General features: G+C 43.7%; 1 protein-coding gene across 9 annotated transcripts; it reads right to left on the reverse strand.

Moving 5' to 3' along the window:
* Nucleotides 1–717: 717 nt before the first annotated feature.
* Nucleotides 718–12,760, reverse strand: CCNA1 (cyclin A1). 9 transcript variants are annotated; one of them, XM_059892227.1, is made up of 9 exons: nucleotides 12,481–12,760; nucleotides 11,029–11,217; nucleotides 7,076–7,322; nucleotides 6,765–6,889; nucleotides 6,085–6,308; nucleotides 4,537–4,741; nucleotides 2,744–2,857; nucleotides 1,494–1,627; nucleotides 718–982 (listed from the first exon to the last, which is right to left on the reverse strand). In XM_059892227.1, the coding sequence occupies exons 2-9, from the start codon at nucleotides 11,191–11,193 to the stop codon at nucleotides 931–933; spliced, it is 1,266 nt and encodes a 421-aa protein (XP_059748210.1). In that variant the 5' UTR covers nucleotides 11,194–11,217; nucleotides 12,481–12,760; the 3' UTR covers nucleotides 718–930. The 9 variants fall into 9 exon arrangements, with proteins under 9 accessions (XP_059748210.1, XP_059748207.1, XP_059748209.1 ...); XM_059892224.1 differs by having other exon boundaries at nucleotides 12,438–12,760; XM_059892226.1 differs by lacking the exon at nucleotides 12,481–12,760 and adding an exon at nucleotides 12,438–12,461 and having other exon boundaries at nucleotides 11,029–11,214.
* Nucleotides 12,761–17,169: the final 4,409 nt, after the last annotated feature.

Here is a 17,169-nt window from a genome sequence, read left to right on the forward strand (position 1 = left end):
GCTTCAGCAGTTGCGGTTCGTGTGCTCTAGAACGCAGGTTCAGTAGTTGTGGCACACGGGCTGAGTTGCTCCGAGGCATGTGAAATCTTCCTGGACCATGGATTGAACCTGTATCCCTTGCACTGGCAGGCAGATGCTTAACCACTGGGCCACGAGGGAAGCCCGGGATTAGCTTAATTATTATGAGGTCCTATCGTACGGTAAAATTTTCTTCTTCTACCTCTCCGAACATCTTCTAAAGCTGAATATATGCTTGATGGGTGACTAAATCAAAACTGGACATTGAAATAAAAGTCCTTTACAAAATAAGCATCATAACCCTCAATAAGAATTAAATTAGGTAAATTACCCCTCTGAGGTACCTGATAACATTTATTCTTCAACCCACTGTCTTTACCCTCCAGGGCCCGACAGGGACACTAGAATAGACAGTGCTTGCTTACGTCCCTTCGCTAGTCCATCTAGGCTTGGCAGTCACCCTTGCCAGTTTATGGAGAGCTACATGAGGAGTAAAAAGATAGGAAGAGAAAAGTCTCAGGGTAGCGATTTACCAAACATGAAAATCTCTGGATTCTTCAGAACACTTAATCCTAACAGCATACCAGATTTATAAAACCAGTGTAGAAGCACTCTTAAAATAGAAAGACATTTGTAATACTCTCAACTAAAATTCCAGGCAAGCATGTCAGCCACAGTCAGCAGTAAATAAGTCTAACACATGGTCAGAAGGCAGGTTTATTCTTTAGAAAGTACTAGACTATATTACAAGCTACTACATCTAAGAGAACCTAAATACACTTACATTCTAAAAAGTATGTCACCTATATCGCAGCAACACTAGTTTGACACAACCTGCAGAAAACCTGTAAAAATCACAACCGAGTCTGTTGATCAGGAGGTTAAATTCCGAAGGCGCTTTGGTTCTGAAACTCACTGCAGAGGAAGCACCATGGGTGGCTCCATGAGAGACACGTGCATGTACCTGAAACGAGGCCCACAGCAAGCTCAATACACGCCAAGGGCTTTGGTTTCATAAAATCTCACGTGGGCCCCAGAAAACCGTCTGGTAGTTTTAATGGAAAAGAATGAGCTGGCTGACTAGATGTACTCTGGAAAGTGTTAGTTGCTCAGCTATGCCTGACTCTTTGCACCCCCATGGACTATAGCCCACAAGATCCTCTCTCCACGGAATTCTCCAGGCAAGAATACTGGAGTAGGTAGCCATTCCCTTCTCCAGGGGATCTTCCCAACCCAGGGATTGAACCCAGGTCTTCTGCATTGCAGGCAGATTCTTTACTGAGCCACCTGCTACTCTCCAAGGTGACAAATTATAAATCTAGGCCCTGCCAAACTGATATTCTTGGTTTGACATGCGACCCTACTTTTCCAGCCCAGCACTACATACAATTTGTTCCGTTTTTTAATTCTGAAATTACTATCACTTACTAAAGTTTTAAGTAGTGAGCCTAGATAAGAGAATTTCTGGAACTTACTTTGAAGCCTTGTACTTCTCCCTGATTGCTTGCTGAGGTCGATGGGGTATACTGAGGCACGTTTTATGTAGCTCACTCAGGCAAGGCACGATTTCAGTTAATGAATAGCCTGTAAATGTGGCGAGGGTTTCTGGCTAATCAAGACAAAAGAAATTTGTATCATAGAGCTTGAAGATCTTAATATATGATATCAGAAATCTGAAGATAAAACTGTGAACTGAAGGGAGTTAATAGGTATACTTAGTAAGTATCCATGTTCATCTCAAAAGAAACCATAATCCTTCTTCAGAGCCTTTAGGAATAAGGTATTAGGAAGAACAGTCAGAGTTCTAAATTTGCTCATATCATACAATTATAAATGCCTAATTTAGGGGAAGTTTATTCTCTTATGAGCAGGATTTTCACCGGCCCCTGAAGAGCTTCAACTTACTTGAACACTCTATTTAGATAGAATATGGAAAGATTCTTAGCCAAATGCAGAATAAGAAATAAGAATTTTAGAAAATAAAAGTAGATGCCTTGCTCTCTTAGCACAAAAGTGAACCTTCAGAACCAAATCTTAGGGGCCCATCTCTAATCCTGCCAGCTATCACGAGCCAAGAAGCAACAATAATTCCCTGTTCCCTTGAAAGCCTCATACAACCTCTGACCATCCTAACTGGACCGAGGTTCTTTTACATGGAGGGGAAGAGTCAACATCCTTTGCCTTGAAGTGGTCAGTGCTTACGCTACAAGGGCACTCCCTACGTACGTGTGGGCATTGGGGTTTCCAGGCCAGCTTCCACTGAATGAGCATGTCACCACCACCTCCTTGACTTCCTGCACCCTCTGCGCCCCAGTGAGCTAAGCCACAGAGTCCAAGCCATGAACACTGACCAGCTACATGTTGTAATCTGGGGGTTAGGCAACTAGTTCCTTATAAAACTAACTCTCCCTCCTAACAAGCTCACCAGTTTTAAGCCTTGAGTTACTAAATAGACCTGAGGCCTTGAGGATCATCTTGTTGGTTAATCACTTGTTGTTGTTTAATCACTAAGTCTCTTTGGCAACCCCATGGATTGCAGCCTGCCAGGCTCCTCTGTCCATGGCATCTCCCAGGTAATAATACTGGAGTGGGTTGCCATTTCCTTCTCCAGGGGATCGTCCCAACCCAAGGATCGAACCCACATTTCCTGCACTGCAGGATACTTTATCACTGAGCCTCCTGGGAAGCCCAAGGATCATCTAGAAAGAATCAGTTAGAATCTTACCCAGAAGTGCCTGTTCACAGTGTAGTTTGCCAGGCAATAAGCAGCTGCAGCTATCAGTGAAGGAAGGTATTTCAAGAACGGGTCAGCTTCAAGGAGACTCAGTTCTGCTACATACTAAGCACAAGAAAGAAAGTCTCATTGGAATTAGGAATCTGGCTAAGGTTCCAAGTAAACCTAGAAATGTCAAGGGAACAAACTGTCATCTTTGTTCAATGTGTATCTAGTGATAAGCACAGAAATAGATGCTCAAAAGTATTCACTGAGTCAATAATCACCATGCCTGTCCATAACCAGAATAACATCCAGGTTTTAATACATTTAATTACAAGTAAATCTCAATATTGTATAGGCAAGGATCAATATTTGGCCTATCTATACAGTGTACGTGATAGGTTACCTGTACTAGTACTGCAGGTTTATGCTGGTCAAATAGCATTCCTCTAGCCACTGGAGAAGGCAATGGCACCCCACTCCAGTACTCTTGCCTGGAAAATCCCATGGACAGAGGAGCCTGGTAGGCTGCAGTCCATGGGGTCGCTAAGAGTCGGATACGACTGGGCGACTTCACTTTCACTTTTCACTTTCATGCATTGGAGAAGGAAATGGCAACCCATTCCAGTGTTCTTGCCTGGAGAATCCTAGGGACGGGAGAGCCTGGTAGGCTGCCGTCTATGGGGTCACACAGAGTCGGACACGACTGAAGTGACTTAGCAGCTAGCCACTGGAGTAGACTGGAGTCTTCAGTGAAAGGCAAAAATATGTCCATATTATAGCTATTAATTTATCAGGTGGGGGTGGGGAGGGATAAACTGGAAGATTTGGATTGACATATGCACACTACCACATATAAAACAGATAATTAATAACCTATTGTAGAGCACAGGGAAGTGGAAGTGAAAGTCACTCAGTTGTGTCTGACTCTTTGTGACCCCATGGACTATATAGTCCATGGAATTCTCCAGGCCAGAATACGGGAGTGGGTAGCCTGTCCCTTTTCCAGTGGATCAGGCAGATTCTTTCCCAACTGAGCTGTGAGGGATCACAGGGAACTCAACTCAATACTCTATAATGACCTACATAGGAATAGAATCTAAAAAAGGGTAGATACACATACATGTATAACTGACTCACTTTTCTATACAACAGAAACTAATACAGCATTGTAAATGAAGTATATTCCAGTAAAAAATCAATTAAAAATTTATCAGGCAAATGCATGTTCATTGGCTAGAACAGTACCAGGGGGGACTTATCAGATTAAAAGAAACATACTAGGAAATTTATAGAGATGTTCTTCTTGTTCTTTGCATAGCATATAAATACCAGATATATTAGATCATAGTGGATGGGAACCAGGTTTTCCAAACCAATACTTTAGTGACTCTAACTAAAATTCTAGGACTCCAAAATGACCAAATAGTGCTTCTTTACTTAACATGTTAGAATGAGATTAGAGCCAAATCAAACCATATTTATCTTGTTTCCTTTCTGTAAACCTAAGAGGTACTGCTTGCCTGTGGTCTGTATACAAGAGAATAGTTTCCAAGCTTACATTTTTTTTTTTCTAAGACCTGTGGGTGATTAGCCAACCCACATCTGCCAAACATGATTAATGGAAACGTCTCGTTGTTTCTTCAAACATGAAGAAGTCATGTTCTTCAAATTAGTTCTCTTCCAATTGCTAAAAAGCTTTTCTGGGCCCAAGGCAAAGAACTGAAAAGGAAGGAAGAACTGAAGGAGGCTACTTGTTTTATCCAGTTGGCACTGAGGTTCTTGGAAGTCACGTGGCCTACCTTGGCCAGGTTCTCAGTCCTGATGCACACTCCTTGCCTCCTTAAGTACTGAAGGAGGAACTGGTTGGTAGTTGGCACTGTCAGATCAAAAGCCAGGACCTTCAGCAGCAGGTGTTCCATTCTCAGCAGTTGTCGTTTTGTGTAGGTATCATCCGTTATGTAGACAAACTCATCTACTTCGGGTGGATATATTTCTTCATATTTTCTACAAAAGGGAAGAGTTTGGGAAAGTGAAGCTTGGATCCTCTGACTCTCTTTCTTGTGCTATCCCAACCAGGCTTGTCACGTGGCCCTCGTAGACTTAAATATCACTTATAAATCATGAAATGGCACAGGTGTGAAAAAATACAGAGGCTTGTTTCCATAAGAGCATGAGTATGACAAGGATATGTCATACTTACTGCCCTGAGTAGTAAAGAGACAATTTTCAACTAGGGATTTTAGGTTTTGGCGTCTGATAAGCTGAAAGATTCTGAATGACAGACATGTGGGTAAATTCCTCTTAATTCTACAGACTCCATCTTGTAGAAAGGAACTTTATGTTGAACATGATGATAGGGAGAAGAGAAAAAAAAACCTCCTTAGGCCTTAGATTTTTTTTTTTTTAAAGATTGTACCCAGCTTTTTCTATTGAATTAGCAAAAGATGCTATGTATCCGAGAGAAAGATAATGATTTCACTGGTATCAATTCTTTGCTTTTGCTTTTGCTTCTCCTTTCCACAGGGAAATTTTTGCAAAATTATAGTAATTACTAAGTATAAAGTCTGAGACCAGAAGAATAGAAAGGAAACTACTATTCACCATCAGGTAACTTATTTAAAAGAAACTTAGTCACAACCCCAGTGCTTTTCTACACAAATAAGGCTTCCCTGTTGGCTCAGATGGTAAACAATCTGCTTTCAATGCAGGAGACCCGGATTTGATTCCTGGGTTAGGAAGACCCCCTGGAGAAGGGAATGGCTACCCACTTCAGTATTCTTGCCTGAGGATCCCATGGACAAAGGAGCCTGGTGGGCCACAGTACTTGGGGTCGCAAATAGTTGGACCCAACTAACACTTTTACTTTTAGCCACAACCCAAACCTTTTCTACACAAATAGATATTGTTATGAATGACTGATAGTAACAGGAATTAGCTAAAATAGTTTATTCACTGTAACCAAATAAACTGGGTTATTATGAGTCATTTGCTAGAGCCTGGAGAAGGCTTACATAAACCCAAATCTCTTTAAACGGGGCTTTTACTCACTGTAGAATACAGCCAAAAGACTATACTACAAAATAATTGAACTAGATTCTGAATTTGAGCTGATGGTTGCCTTAGTCATGATACTGAACTTGTTAAGAGGATCTTCAACATCCAAGTTGAAGAGTGAACATGTGGTGAGATTCAGTTTCTCAGTAAACACTGTAAAAAGAATGATATTTTATCAAAGGAGGCATGAGTAAGTTTTAATTATCAAGCACTGTATTTCTCCAATAAATGGGAACAGAAATCAAGTGTTTAGACAGGCTGACATTTCACGATATTTGAGCTGAAGGACTTACGAAGCCAGGAGAATAGCTGCTGTTCCTACAAGCTGCAGTTTCCCTCTAAGAACAGACATGCAGGAAAGAAACCTGTCCAGGAAGTTGACAGCCAGGTAGAGGGTCTCTGCGCGGAGCTTGTACTCTTCTCCGACCTCAGCCAGCCAGTCCACCAGAATGGTCCGCATGCTTTCTGTGATGTCTGGTTGTTTCCTCATGTAGTGTGCCTTGGGCCTGTGTCTGATCTGTTTGGGGAGAGAGTTTTTTTGATGTTTAAATGGTTGTTATCTTAGAAGGATCGCTCCACAGTACAGTTGCTATTTTTAAAAAGCTCATGAGCAGAGGTTAGCAGGAAACTCAGTCAAAAGCCAGAGAAATCTGTACGTCATGATATGGAACAAAGGGTGCAATTCTGGTTCTGTAATGCAATTTAGTTAACGAGTAACTTCAAGGAGGGGGGACATGGCAATAATGGTTCTTCCCAAGAGTGAAATACTTAATATACAAACCCTTTTGAGACATAGATTAATAGTCCAAGTAACTGCTACTCACCACACCCAACTATTATTTTTCATAAACGTTCTCATGTTTAGATGTCACAAGAATGCCATTTGCTAGTGGTCATGGCCAAGAGCATATAACTATGTTAATACAGAGTGCTTCAGGTGCTGGGAATTGAAGGAGAAGTTGGAAAAACTCACTTCAGCTTCTCTAAGGTACTGATGAATTTCTTCAGCATATTCAGTCACATTTATCACATCTGTACCAAAATCTGATGCATCTTCAGACTGAGAGTGGAGAGATGAATCTACCAGCATAGGGGAAACTGCAGGGGGTTCAACATTATCAGGTAAGACATTTCATTTCAAAACTAGTTCCATCCACTAACCCTCTACAGGCAGCTGTGAAAACAGCTACTATGCCAGGGAGTTCTCTTGCTAGTTCTATGCTACTGAACAGTGCAGGCGATTACAAAGACAGGGTACCGTCAGCCATGGGCGAGTCCCATTACCTGTGTTAAAATCCAACAGGAAGTGAAGGTCTGACTTGAGTGCGCTGGTGTCTACTTCATACGCATCCTCTAATGCCATCCCCTTTCGCCCTGGGCAGCTATCTCTGTTCCCCTGTTCAGGCTCATCCATGTAGATGTCAAATCCTTGCTTGGCAGGTGCCTGAACCCTACTGTCAGACAGCGCTTTCTTTCCAGCTGGAGGGTAGACATTTTCTGATCCAGAGAAACACCTGAGTGTGGTGAGCTCCTAGAAAAGGATGAAGTTTTTGTGTTAGAGGCTTACCCCAGAGCCCGCATAGGTGCTGAGAACCCACGTGACTCAAACCAGCAGGCTGGAAAGATGAGAGCAATCTGAATTTGAAATATCCATGTCTGCAACTGAATTTCAGAACCTGAAACTTCCAAAGGATTACTTTGCCCTTATCTTTGTCTATATGTGACATCTGGGGAAGGAGCTAACCTAAGATTTGTCATCTTCCTCACGTATTTATCAAAGGAATGCAAAATTATAGAAAAAAAGAAAAATTACAGCTCTCCTCCAAAGTGAACTAGGTACCACATGTTGGGGGGCGGGGGGGACTGTAAATCAGCTTTTGTGCTTGTAGCATGCCAGGTTTTTATAACAACCATGCAAGGTTCTTGACACATAGTTACAGAGTCCTCCTTAAAGTCAACTTTTAGTCAACAGGCTCCTGGAAAGGGCCCATTTATACACAGTTATTCAGAAACATGATGCTTTTAGAAATGTGTACTATGAGTTAATTCTCCTACAAGCTATGGAACACTATTGTATGACATAATGAGAAACAGAAATGAAATTCTAGACATTTTTAAAAGTACAATCAACAGCATTTTCTCAGCAAATTAGATGTGGGGTGGAAGAAAAAGAAGAGTCAAGGATGACAAAGTTTTGGGGTTAAATAATGAGAAGAATAGATATTCCACTTACTGAAATGAGGAAGACTTTGGGAAGAGCAGGTTGGGGCTGGAGTCAGTGTTTGGTTTCACCTAAGTTTGAGATGCCTACTGCATGATCCAAGTGGAGATGTCAAGTAGATAGCTAACTTGAGCCTGAAACTTAGCTGAGAGTTCCAGACCACAGACAGAAGAAGGAATCATCAACAGAAAGATGGTATTTGTTGCCAGGAGACTTGAACAGATTGTGAAGGGAGTGAGTGCCAATTCAGATCAAATACTAAGCTCTAGCACACTCTAACTTTCAGAGAGTGGATGAAGAAGAACCAAGATAATGAGGTGTGGCCAGTAAGCAAGATGAGAAACCAGAAGAGAGCTATGTTCTCTGGGCTAAGTCAGAAGAAACTACTTCAAGAAAGAGAGAATGACCAATAATGTCAAACGCTGCCATTCAGACAAGTAAGGAAAGGATTGCGAATTGAGTCAAAGAGAGGGACTTCCCAGGTGGTCCAGTGGCTAAGACTCTACACTCCCAGTGCAGGGGACCTGGATTCAATCCCTGGTCAGTAAACTAGACCCTGCATGCCTCAGCTAAGAGTTTGCATGCTGCAACTGAAGAACTGCATGCCACAACTAAGACCCATTGCAGCCAAATAGATAATAATTTTTAAACAAATATTTACAACTTTAAATAAGAATTGAGTCAAAGAGAACAGAAGAAGAAATCGAGATAGAGTATTTGTTCAACAAATACTTGCATGCGACCCTGGCCAGGCATGATTTTTCTAAACACTGGGAGTACAGCAGAAAACCTGACATCACAAATCCCCATCCTAATAGAGTTTATAGTAGAAAAATTCTCAAGAAATACTGCCATAAATGGGACAGTTGCTGTAAAGAGCTTTGTCATTGAAAGGTTTTTAAGATTGAAAAAAAAAAAAATCACAATATATTTGCATTTGGGTTTGACCCAGTAGAGAAAACTAGGAAGAGAAAGAAGAGCTGATGGAATGATATCCTTGAAGAGGCAAGAGGGCATCAGGTGTGCCTCACACATGGGGTGCACCTTGCGTAAGAGCAGGAATACATAGGTCACGCAGCAGGAGGAGGGTGGCAGGGTATACGATACATGGGGGCATGTGGAAACTCTTACAGTTGCATCTATATTTTCAGGAAAATAGGATATAAAGTTATAAGCTGAGAGGCAGGACGGAGATAGAGGCTTTAACGGATAAAGAGAGAAGGGAAAGTATAAAATAAAAGATTTCTGTAGGACGGTTGTAGAGGAATCTAACCGGGAAATGCAGAGGCAGCACCAAGCTACATAGAGGGTAACTAACAGTTATGAATTCACAGTGAAACCACGAAGCACACAGGGTAACTGCCCATCCAGGAGAGGTGTTAGACTTCGTGTTTTATTTATTTATTTATTTTTAATTGGAGGATATTTGCTTTCCAATTTGTGTTGGTTTCTGCCATACATCAACATGAATCAGCCACAGGCATACATATGTCCCCTCCCGCTTGAACCTCCCTCCTACCTCCCGCCTCATCCCAGCCCTCTAGGTTGTCACAGAACACTGGGTTTGAGCTCCCTGCGTCACACAGCAAATTCCCACCAGCTCTCTATTTTACATAAGGTAATGTACATGTTTCAGTGCTACTCTTTCTATTCATCCCACTCTCTCCTTCCCCCACTCTGTTAGACTTCACGTTTAAAGAAGTACACCACGTCGCTAAGCAAATTAAGTTTGTTAAAACCACCTTTACTCAGTTTTTTCCAAAGCTTGAAACAGATTACTTTGGGTAATTTTCTCCCACTAACCAGATGCCACCAAGACACAAATGACTTGTGTCATTGTGTAGAAGAGGAGTAGGAGTAGTCAGTAGATGAGGAGAAGCTTCTGATCTGGCCTCCATCATGACTTTTGTTTGGGTGGGAAGGCTTTCTCAAACCTCTCAAATTTTCTCACCTGTAAAATGGAAAGGATACCTGCCCACCTACTCCACTATACTACCGCCAATGTCGTTCCACCACAGAAGCTGGTGTAGTAACAGACTTGAGGAAGTTTTTTTGTTGTTGTTGTTTTAATCTCAAAATGCATTCTTAAGGATCCAAACTCCTTATTTGCATTTTAAGTGTTGAATTTATTTACCCTCTGTTTACATTCTGTTAAGGGAGGTACCTATGATTAATTAAGCACAAGCAACCAGACATCAGATGGCCCACGATCTTTTGCCCAACTGTCCCCAGTCCTGGGGAGAAGCTGACTTTCAAAGCACACATTTGGAAGTAATCTAGTATACTGTGATCCAATCCTGATTCTAACACCATCACCAATGAACTTAAAGGTTATCCGAGATGCTTCAGGCACAGCCTAGGTCAATCTGAATACCATTCTGATCTAGAGAAACACCAGTACCACAAGTTTATTTTGGAGAAAGAAATCACAAACCACTCCAGTATTCCTGCCTGGGAAGTTCCATGGATACAGAAGCTTGGCAGGCTACAGTCCATGGGGTCGCAAAGAGTCGGACACAACTTAGCAACTGAACAACAATAGTTTATTCTGGTGCATTCACAATGTCCTTTTAGCCCAGAACTTAGGTGCTTCCCTGGTGGCTCAGAGGGTAAAGCGTCTACCTGCCGTGCCAGAGACCCAGATTCAATCCCTGGGTCAGGAAGATCCCCTGGAGAAGGAAATGGCAACCCTCTCCAGTATTCTTGCCTGGAGAATCCCATGGATGGAGGAGCCTGATAGGCTACAGTCCACAGGGTCACAAAGAGTCGGACACGACTGAGCGACTTCACTTTCACTTTCTTTTAAGTGACTTTACACATATTTGACTTAAACAGTTCCTAATAACAAAGAAAATTATTCAATATTGCTAGCTGAAAAAGGATCATTTAAAAAATCAGTGCCCCTATAGGCCAGATTCCAGGGCTGAATACTCAAGGGGAGTTTGTGCAGAAAATCTCAAGAGATCCCACTTCCCACCAAGACACGAGGGCCTTTCCAGCTCTTCCCAGGCATTACCTGGCCACAGGTCCTCCGGTACTGCCCATTCTCAGTTAGCACTCCTAGTACTGTTCTTTGTGGCGGATCCTGGCCCAACTGGCCTCTGGTTATCATCTGACAGGCATCAGGACCTCGGGACACTGGAGCCAGCACTACTCCACTCTTGGAGCTGCTGAGATGCATAGCCTCAGTCTCCACAGCTTACTGCTGTCAAGGAAGAAGAAACAGACAAGCCGGTGAGTCAGCCTCTTCCCCAAGGATCCAAGGATGCTGAGACTCTCTAGAAGACAGAGCCCTGTGACACATGATCTTCCTTGCAGTTATTAGGTTTGAAAGGGCCTGAGCCACAGTGCAAGTGATCAAAGCCGCTTTAAACCAAAACGGTGATTTGAATCTCTCCAGCCTTTTTTCCAATACCTGGCTGATGGCTGGAAGGAGAGAGGAATATGACAAACCTCTAAGCCAAGATACTAACCCCCACATTAGTGGGGAGTCCAAACCTACAAGCCCGGGTCTTTCCTAGCTGTGATGCTTATCCATTACTCCACCACCCCCTTCCCTGCAAACCAGTGACCCAGGATACATCACTGTGGGAAAGTACGTCCCCTTCTCAAGAGACAAGCAGAGTGCTCTTCCGCGGCCTTCCTCCCACAAGACAGAAGGCCCCCAAATCTGCTTGGAACCCACAGCGGACCTCGCTCTTCTCACTCTTATCTCTTTACACATAAGTCTCGAACAATTAGTAAATGCACACGAGGATTGGGAATAAGGGTCCGCTGAAAGGGGCGGGGCCGGGGCGGGGCGGGGCGGAAGGGGACGGAGGTGTTAATAGATTCTAGCCGGGGCGCTGGGCTCCCAGCGTCTGCAGCCCAGCTCAGAGCTAATTACTTTCAACTCCCCCCGCCCTCCGCCGGCCCCCGCGTCTGTTGAATCGGCCAATCAGCGCAGCTCCCGGGCCTCGCGGGGGCCGTTTCCATGCCAACCGCAGGGGGGCGTGCGCGCTCTGCGGCCTCATCGCTATGGCGACCTCCTCACCCGACACGCTCTGGGAGGTCGCACCGCGACCCCCGGGCGTTCAGGGCTGGGTGGGGCCAACCGGCGGCGGCCCTGGGCTCCTCCTAAGCGGCCCTGCCCGGGCGTGCCCGGGCGGGCGGCCGCCCTGGGCGCCCACGCCCCCACTGTGGCCGGTGTCTGTAAGGGAGGAATACCCGCCCCGTGATGGCCGGGGTTTGGAAGGGACTGTTTTTACTTGAACCAGTTCCCCCAACAGCCGCTAACTCCTCCCGCTAACGTCTTTTCCGCGGCCCGCTCCTGAGAACCTTGGCCCGGGAGGGCGACGCGGGGCCCTCGGGGCTGCTGAGGCCGTGGCGCCTTGACCGCGCCGGGCAGACAGCGCGGCTCACTTCCCTTTTCCCCAGCTCACACACCTAAGCGTACTCCCAAAGAGAGGCCAAGTGGCAGCCAGCGGACCTCTGGTTGGAGTCGCGCCTCTTAGTCCGTGGTGGCGGCGTGTCCTCCTCGGTCATTTTGGGTCCTTGCGCACCGGAGGCCACGCCTGGCCGGCCTGGGTTCAAGTGCATGTAACCCGACAGGGCGGGAGAGGAGACTGGGGTTTTAGGGTCGCACGTGGTGCTCTCAGTCCCAAGAAGAGAGACCTTCCTCGACGGTTCCGGCAGCCCCAGCGTGAAGCTGGCCCAGGAAGAGGAAGGAACGCGAGTGGCAGCGACGGGGTCTGGGACGTTGAGGGGGGATAGCGGGGAGGCTGGGAACTAGGGACTGGGCAGGTGGCCTGGCCACGTGGGAAGGAAATCCTTGGATCCGGGGTCCGCAGCAAGGTAGGGTGGAAGCAGGGGGCCTAATCTGGGGGTAAGAGGTGAGGGTAGGGAGAAGGGGCCTTGGCCAAGCAGGAAGGGAAGAGGGGTCCTTGGAAACTAGGGAGCCCTGGAACTTCCAGAGGTAACTAGAGAGCCAGGTATAAGAATCTTTACCTTTATTATTTTTTGAAAATGTTCTTGTGCACACACACACGCACGTTATATATATGTTACTGCTTTTGTCTGTTTTTTAATTTTTAACTTCCCATCTCTAAGTTCCCATCCATAAAACAGATTTTGGAAACCATTCAAATGGTCGTTTTAAGAACTGGTTATTTCCTTCTTCCTTGTTTTGAATGAAAATAATTGCTAATCTTACACCTCTCCCAATTTTTTCTTAAGTATTCTTTATTAATGGGTTCACCCAGCGATCTGTGTATGCATTGCTTTAATGGGAAAATTGAAGTATTCTACAGGAAGTGAGGATGAAAGCGATTGAGTCAGGTGTTAAGAGGCAGTTAGGAGGCATCTTGCAAATCACTCCTGGATGCCCAAGGAAAGTAGAAATGGATTTTAATGTGAAACTAACTTCTATACTTTTATTACCCACTTTCATTCATTGGGAAGCAGTGATCCTTTTGCACCCTGGAATTCCTATGCCTTAGGATATGAAGGCAACACAGGAGCTCTGGTAACAACTCAAATTGTGGCAACATATGTAGGCAGGCACCAAATGGTTGGTTTTGCAAGGTGCTGCTATCTGGTGAGGAAAAGAGCCTTCTGCCCCCTTCTCATCTGGTGCTGCTTTTGGAAGTCTTCTGGGGAGGCTTCCACCATCTGACCACACTCTTGTGACTTCTGGGGACTCTGAAGGTGTCAGGGGTAGATTCTGTTAGGGACTCAGGAGTGGGTCTTTCCAAGAGCCAGGGTTACTTTGGCAGGAGCTAGAGGCTCAAACGATAGAGAATCTTCCTGTAACGCTGGAGACCCGGTTTGAGCCCTGGGTTGGGAAGATCCCCTGGAGAAGTGAATGGCTACCCACTCCAGTATTCTTGCCTGGAGAATTCCATGGACAGAGGAGCCTGGTGGACTCTAGTCCCTGGGGTCGCAAAGAGGTGGACGAGACTGAGTGCCTTTCACTTTCACTTCCGTGCCCTTCTGTGACCTGATGCTCTGTACATTCCTTTTGATATGATTTACTCGATCGAGGAAAGTGACCAGAAACCTCATACTCATCCTTTCTTCCAAAACAAAAGGAGCCAGTGCAATGTTTTTTCCTGGAGCCTGTCATTTTGATCCTCTTTTCTGAGACTGAAGCTCAAGTGGGAAAAGGGTAGCGTTGGCCCCTGGCAGAGGCAGGTCTTTGAAATTGGCTGTCCTGACTCACACATCTGGTCAGGACCAGAAGAGGAGGCTACTAAGGGGTCTGTACCTCTCAGCTGTCTCTAGTCCAAAAAATGCCTTTTAAAGAGAAAAGAACTCTTAACCAGATGAGACCCTCTGATTATTTCATACCTGTCTTCCCCTACCCCTTCTCGTGTGAATTTTGTTGTTGCTATTCAGTGCCTTAGTCGTGTCCAACCCTTTTCGACCCCATGGACTGCAGCACGCCAGGCTTCCCTTTCCTTTACCAACTCCTGGAGTTTGCTCAAGTGAATAGCTGCAGCCTAATCCAACCTTAATGCATATGAAATATTATTAAATGTTACCATCTTTCTTCTTTCTCCATCCACTTTGTTAAACTTGACCAAGAGCACCAATATGTGGCTTATGAGTTTATTGTTGTACTGCCTTCGAATTCAGTATTAAATCACCACAGTTCTCTGGTGAGATCTTAAATTGGAGAGTAATTGAGGTGAACTTTATGCATTTTAAAAATATATGTATACATATAAATTCAGATGTTTATATAACTTGCGTAATACTTACACTTTTCCTGGGTTTTAAAAAAAATCATCATTAAATATTTGAACTAGTAATGATTCATGGCATAAAAACAAACTCAACTAATAAAATCACAATTTTTATAAAAAATGTAAATGGGAAGCTTGGCCTTATAATTAGGAAAAATTGGAGCAGAGAGAATACAAAGGACTTCCTCACAAATTATGCATTTTTAGTGAGACTCATTATTTTGCTATTAGTGTAGCAAAATCAGGATTAGAAATCAAAGTTGAGTAGATTTTCAAGGTCTGCATATTTTATATAACCTATCTGTTAATATATTGAGAAGTAAACAATACTTTTTATTATAAATACATCTTTAATGTCTAAAATATTTGGTATAGCTTATATGCTAATATAATACTTTCTTAGGTTAACAAATGACTTGGTCAGCACTTCCTGCCTGATATTCAGTGCTCAGCTGTTTTGGATGCTAGGGTTAATTTCCATAATAAGGATGACAGTTGAATTCTTTACTAGGGATTTTTAAAACCTCAAAGTTCTATTAAAACTGATTCCTCCCCGCTCCAAACTTCAATTCAAAGACAGTCTTTTCTGTTTGCCAGCAATTACCTGGCAGTTCGGAAGCTGTTATTACTTCTCTTCCATTTGCTCATTGTAGCTAGTAATTAACCTCCTGTTCAAACATTTCAGTTTTCATTAATTTGTATGAAATGAAGTTGATTTTCAGCATAGGGATGGAAAAGAGATGAAAAAGTCGAGCCAATTTTATTTTAAGGACTGAGGTCCTTTAAAGGACATGTTTTACCTGTTCACAGACACGCTTTTGCCATTCTCAGTATATATTTAAATTTAGAACATGACTGTGTTGTAAGATGAGGGACAGATGTTGGGGATCACAGGAGATTTGTGACATTTTAGCCCACTTGACCAAAGGATCAAGTGAGTCCAGTTTGAGAAGCAGCCAAAAATTTACCGCCTTAGGAAACATATATTCTCGGGTGGTATCAAGTGGATCTCTTAATACATGACAGATAATGTACGTATGTTTGTAAAGTCACTTTCTCTGAATGAAGCAGTTTGAATACATATGTGAAAGTAGCCAAAGTCTACTGTTCATTCATTCATTTGGGTGGGGGGTTCCCTGGTGGTTCAGCTAGTGAATCTGCCCACAATGCGGGAGACCTGGGATTGATCGCTGGGTTGGGAAGATCCCGTGGAGGAGGGCATGGCGACCCACTCCTGTATTCTTGCCTGGAGAATGAATCCCCATGGACAGAAGTGCCTGGTGGGTTACAGTCCATGGGGTCCCAAAGAGTCAGACGAGACTGAGTGATTAAGCATAGCACAGCATAGTTGATTTACAATATTGAGATCTGGGTTCTATCCTTGGATTGGGAAGATCCCCTAGAGAAGGGAATGGCTACCCACTCCAGTATCCTGGCCTGGAGAATTCCATGGACTGTATAGTCCATGGGGTTGCAAAGAGTTGGAGATGACTGAGCGACTTTCACTTTCACTTTCTTTCCCACACCATTGTCTCCTGAAGGTTGGAGGAACTTCCCAACTGCCCCTGCACTGCATGTGAAGTTGCTTGTCATGTCTGACTGTCTACGACCCCATGGACTGTAGCCTGCCAGGTTCCTCTGTCCATGGGATTCTCCAGGCAAGAATACTGGAGTGGGTTGCCATGCCCTCCTCCAGGAGATCTTCCCAACCCAGGGCTGAACCTGCAGCTCCTGCATTGCAGGTGGATTCTTTACCACTGAGCCACTCCCGCACCCAAACCCCTCAAAGCAGCACCCCAATAAAGCTCACTATATGTTACTGCCACCATGTGGTTATATTTTTCCCCTACTCTCCCCAGTCCTTGAACTCATGTGTCCAAGAGAGAAAATCTTAAAATTACTTTCCCAAGCCTTTGTGTTTGTTTCTTCTTTTTTAGTAACTTCAGAGTTTGGCACTAACTGAAAAATTTCTTAGACTTGGAAAGCTGGAAGAGGACTTGGAAGTTATTTCATTAAACCCTGTGTTACACAGATGAGGACACAGGTTCAGACTTCTCTCTCTTTCCAAATTCAGCTCCTGAAAGTGAAGTTTCAGAAATAAATCAACACACATGATGTCCAATTCCAGGATTTACCTAAGAAAGTGACCATAAATAGCTTCATAGCAGTAGTCTGAATCACTATTATGCAGCTATGTAAAATAATGTAGATTTTTAAAATATCATACAAAAATGTTCATAAATTTAGGATATAAAGAAGAAAAGCAGTGTGTAGTATGTTGCTTTTTAAAATTTTTATATGCTTAGAAAAAGCACCAATAAACAATATTAAGTAGTTATGCATTATAGAATTAACTGATTATATTTAAATTCACTTGGCATATTTATAGTTTTTAAATTTCCTATAATATTAATTGCTTAATAAGAAAAAAA

Source organism: Bos taurus, chromosome 12 (assembly GCF_002263795.3).
Source record: "Bos taurus isolate L1 Dominette 01449 registration number 42190680 breed Hereford chromosome 12, ARS-UCD2.0, whole genome shotgun sequence".
NCBI classification, from domain to species: Eukaryota; Metazoa; Chordata; class Mammalia; order Artiodactyla; family Bovidae; genus Bos; species Bos taurus.

Excerpts from the sequence above, each read along its gene's own strand:
- CCNA1 (XM_059892227.1), bottom strand. The coding sequence starts at position 11,193 with ATGCATCTCAGCAGCTCCAAGAGTGGAGTAGTGCTGGCTCCAGTGTCC. Across the intron at positions 6,890-7,075 it reads CCTGTTGGATTTTAACACAG|TTTCCCCTATGCTGGTAGAT; the intron begins GTAATGGGACTC and ends AACCCCCTGCAG. Across the intron at positions 2,858-4,536 it reads GGACTGAGAACCTGGCCAAG|TATGTAGCAGAACTGAGTCT; the intron begins GTAGGCCACGTG and ends TCTTGTGCTTAG.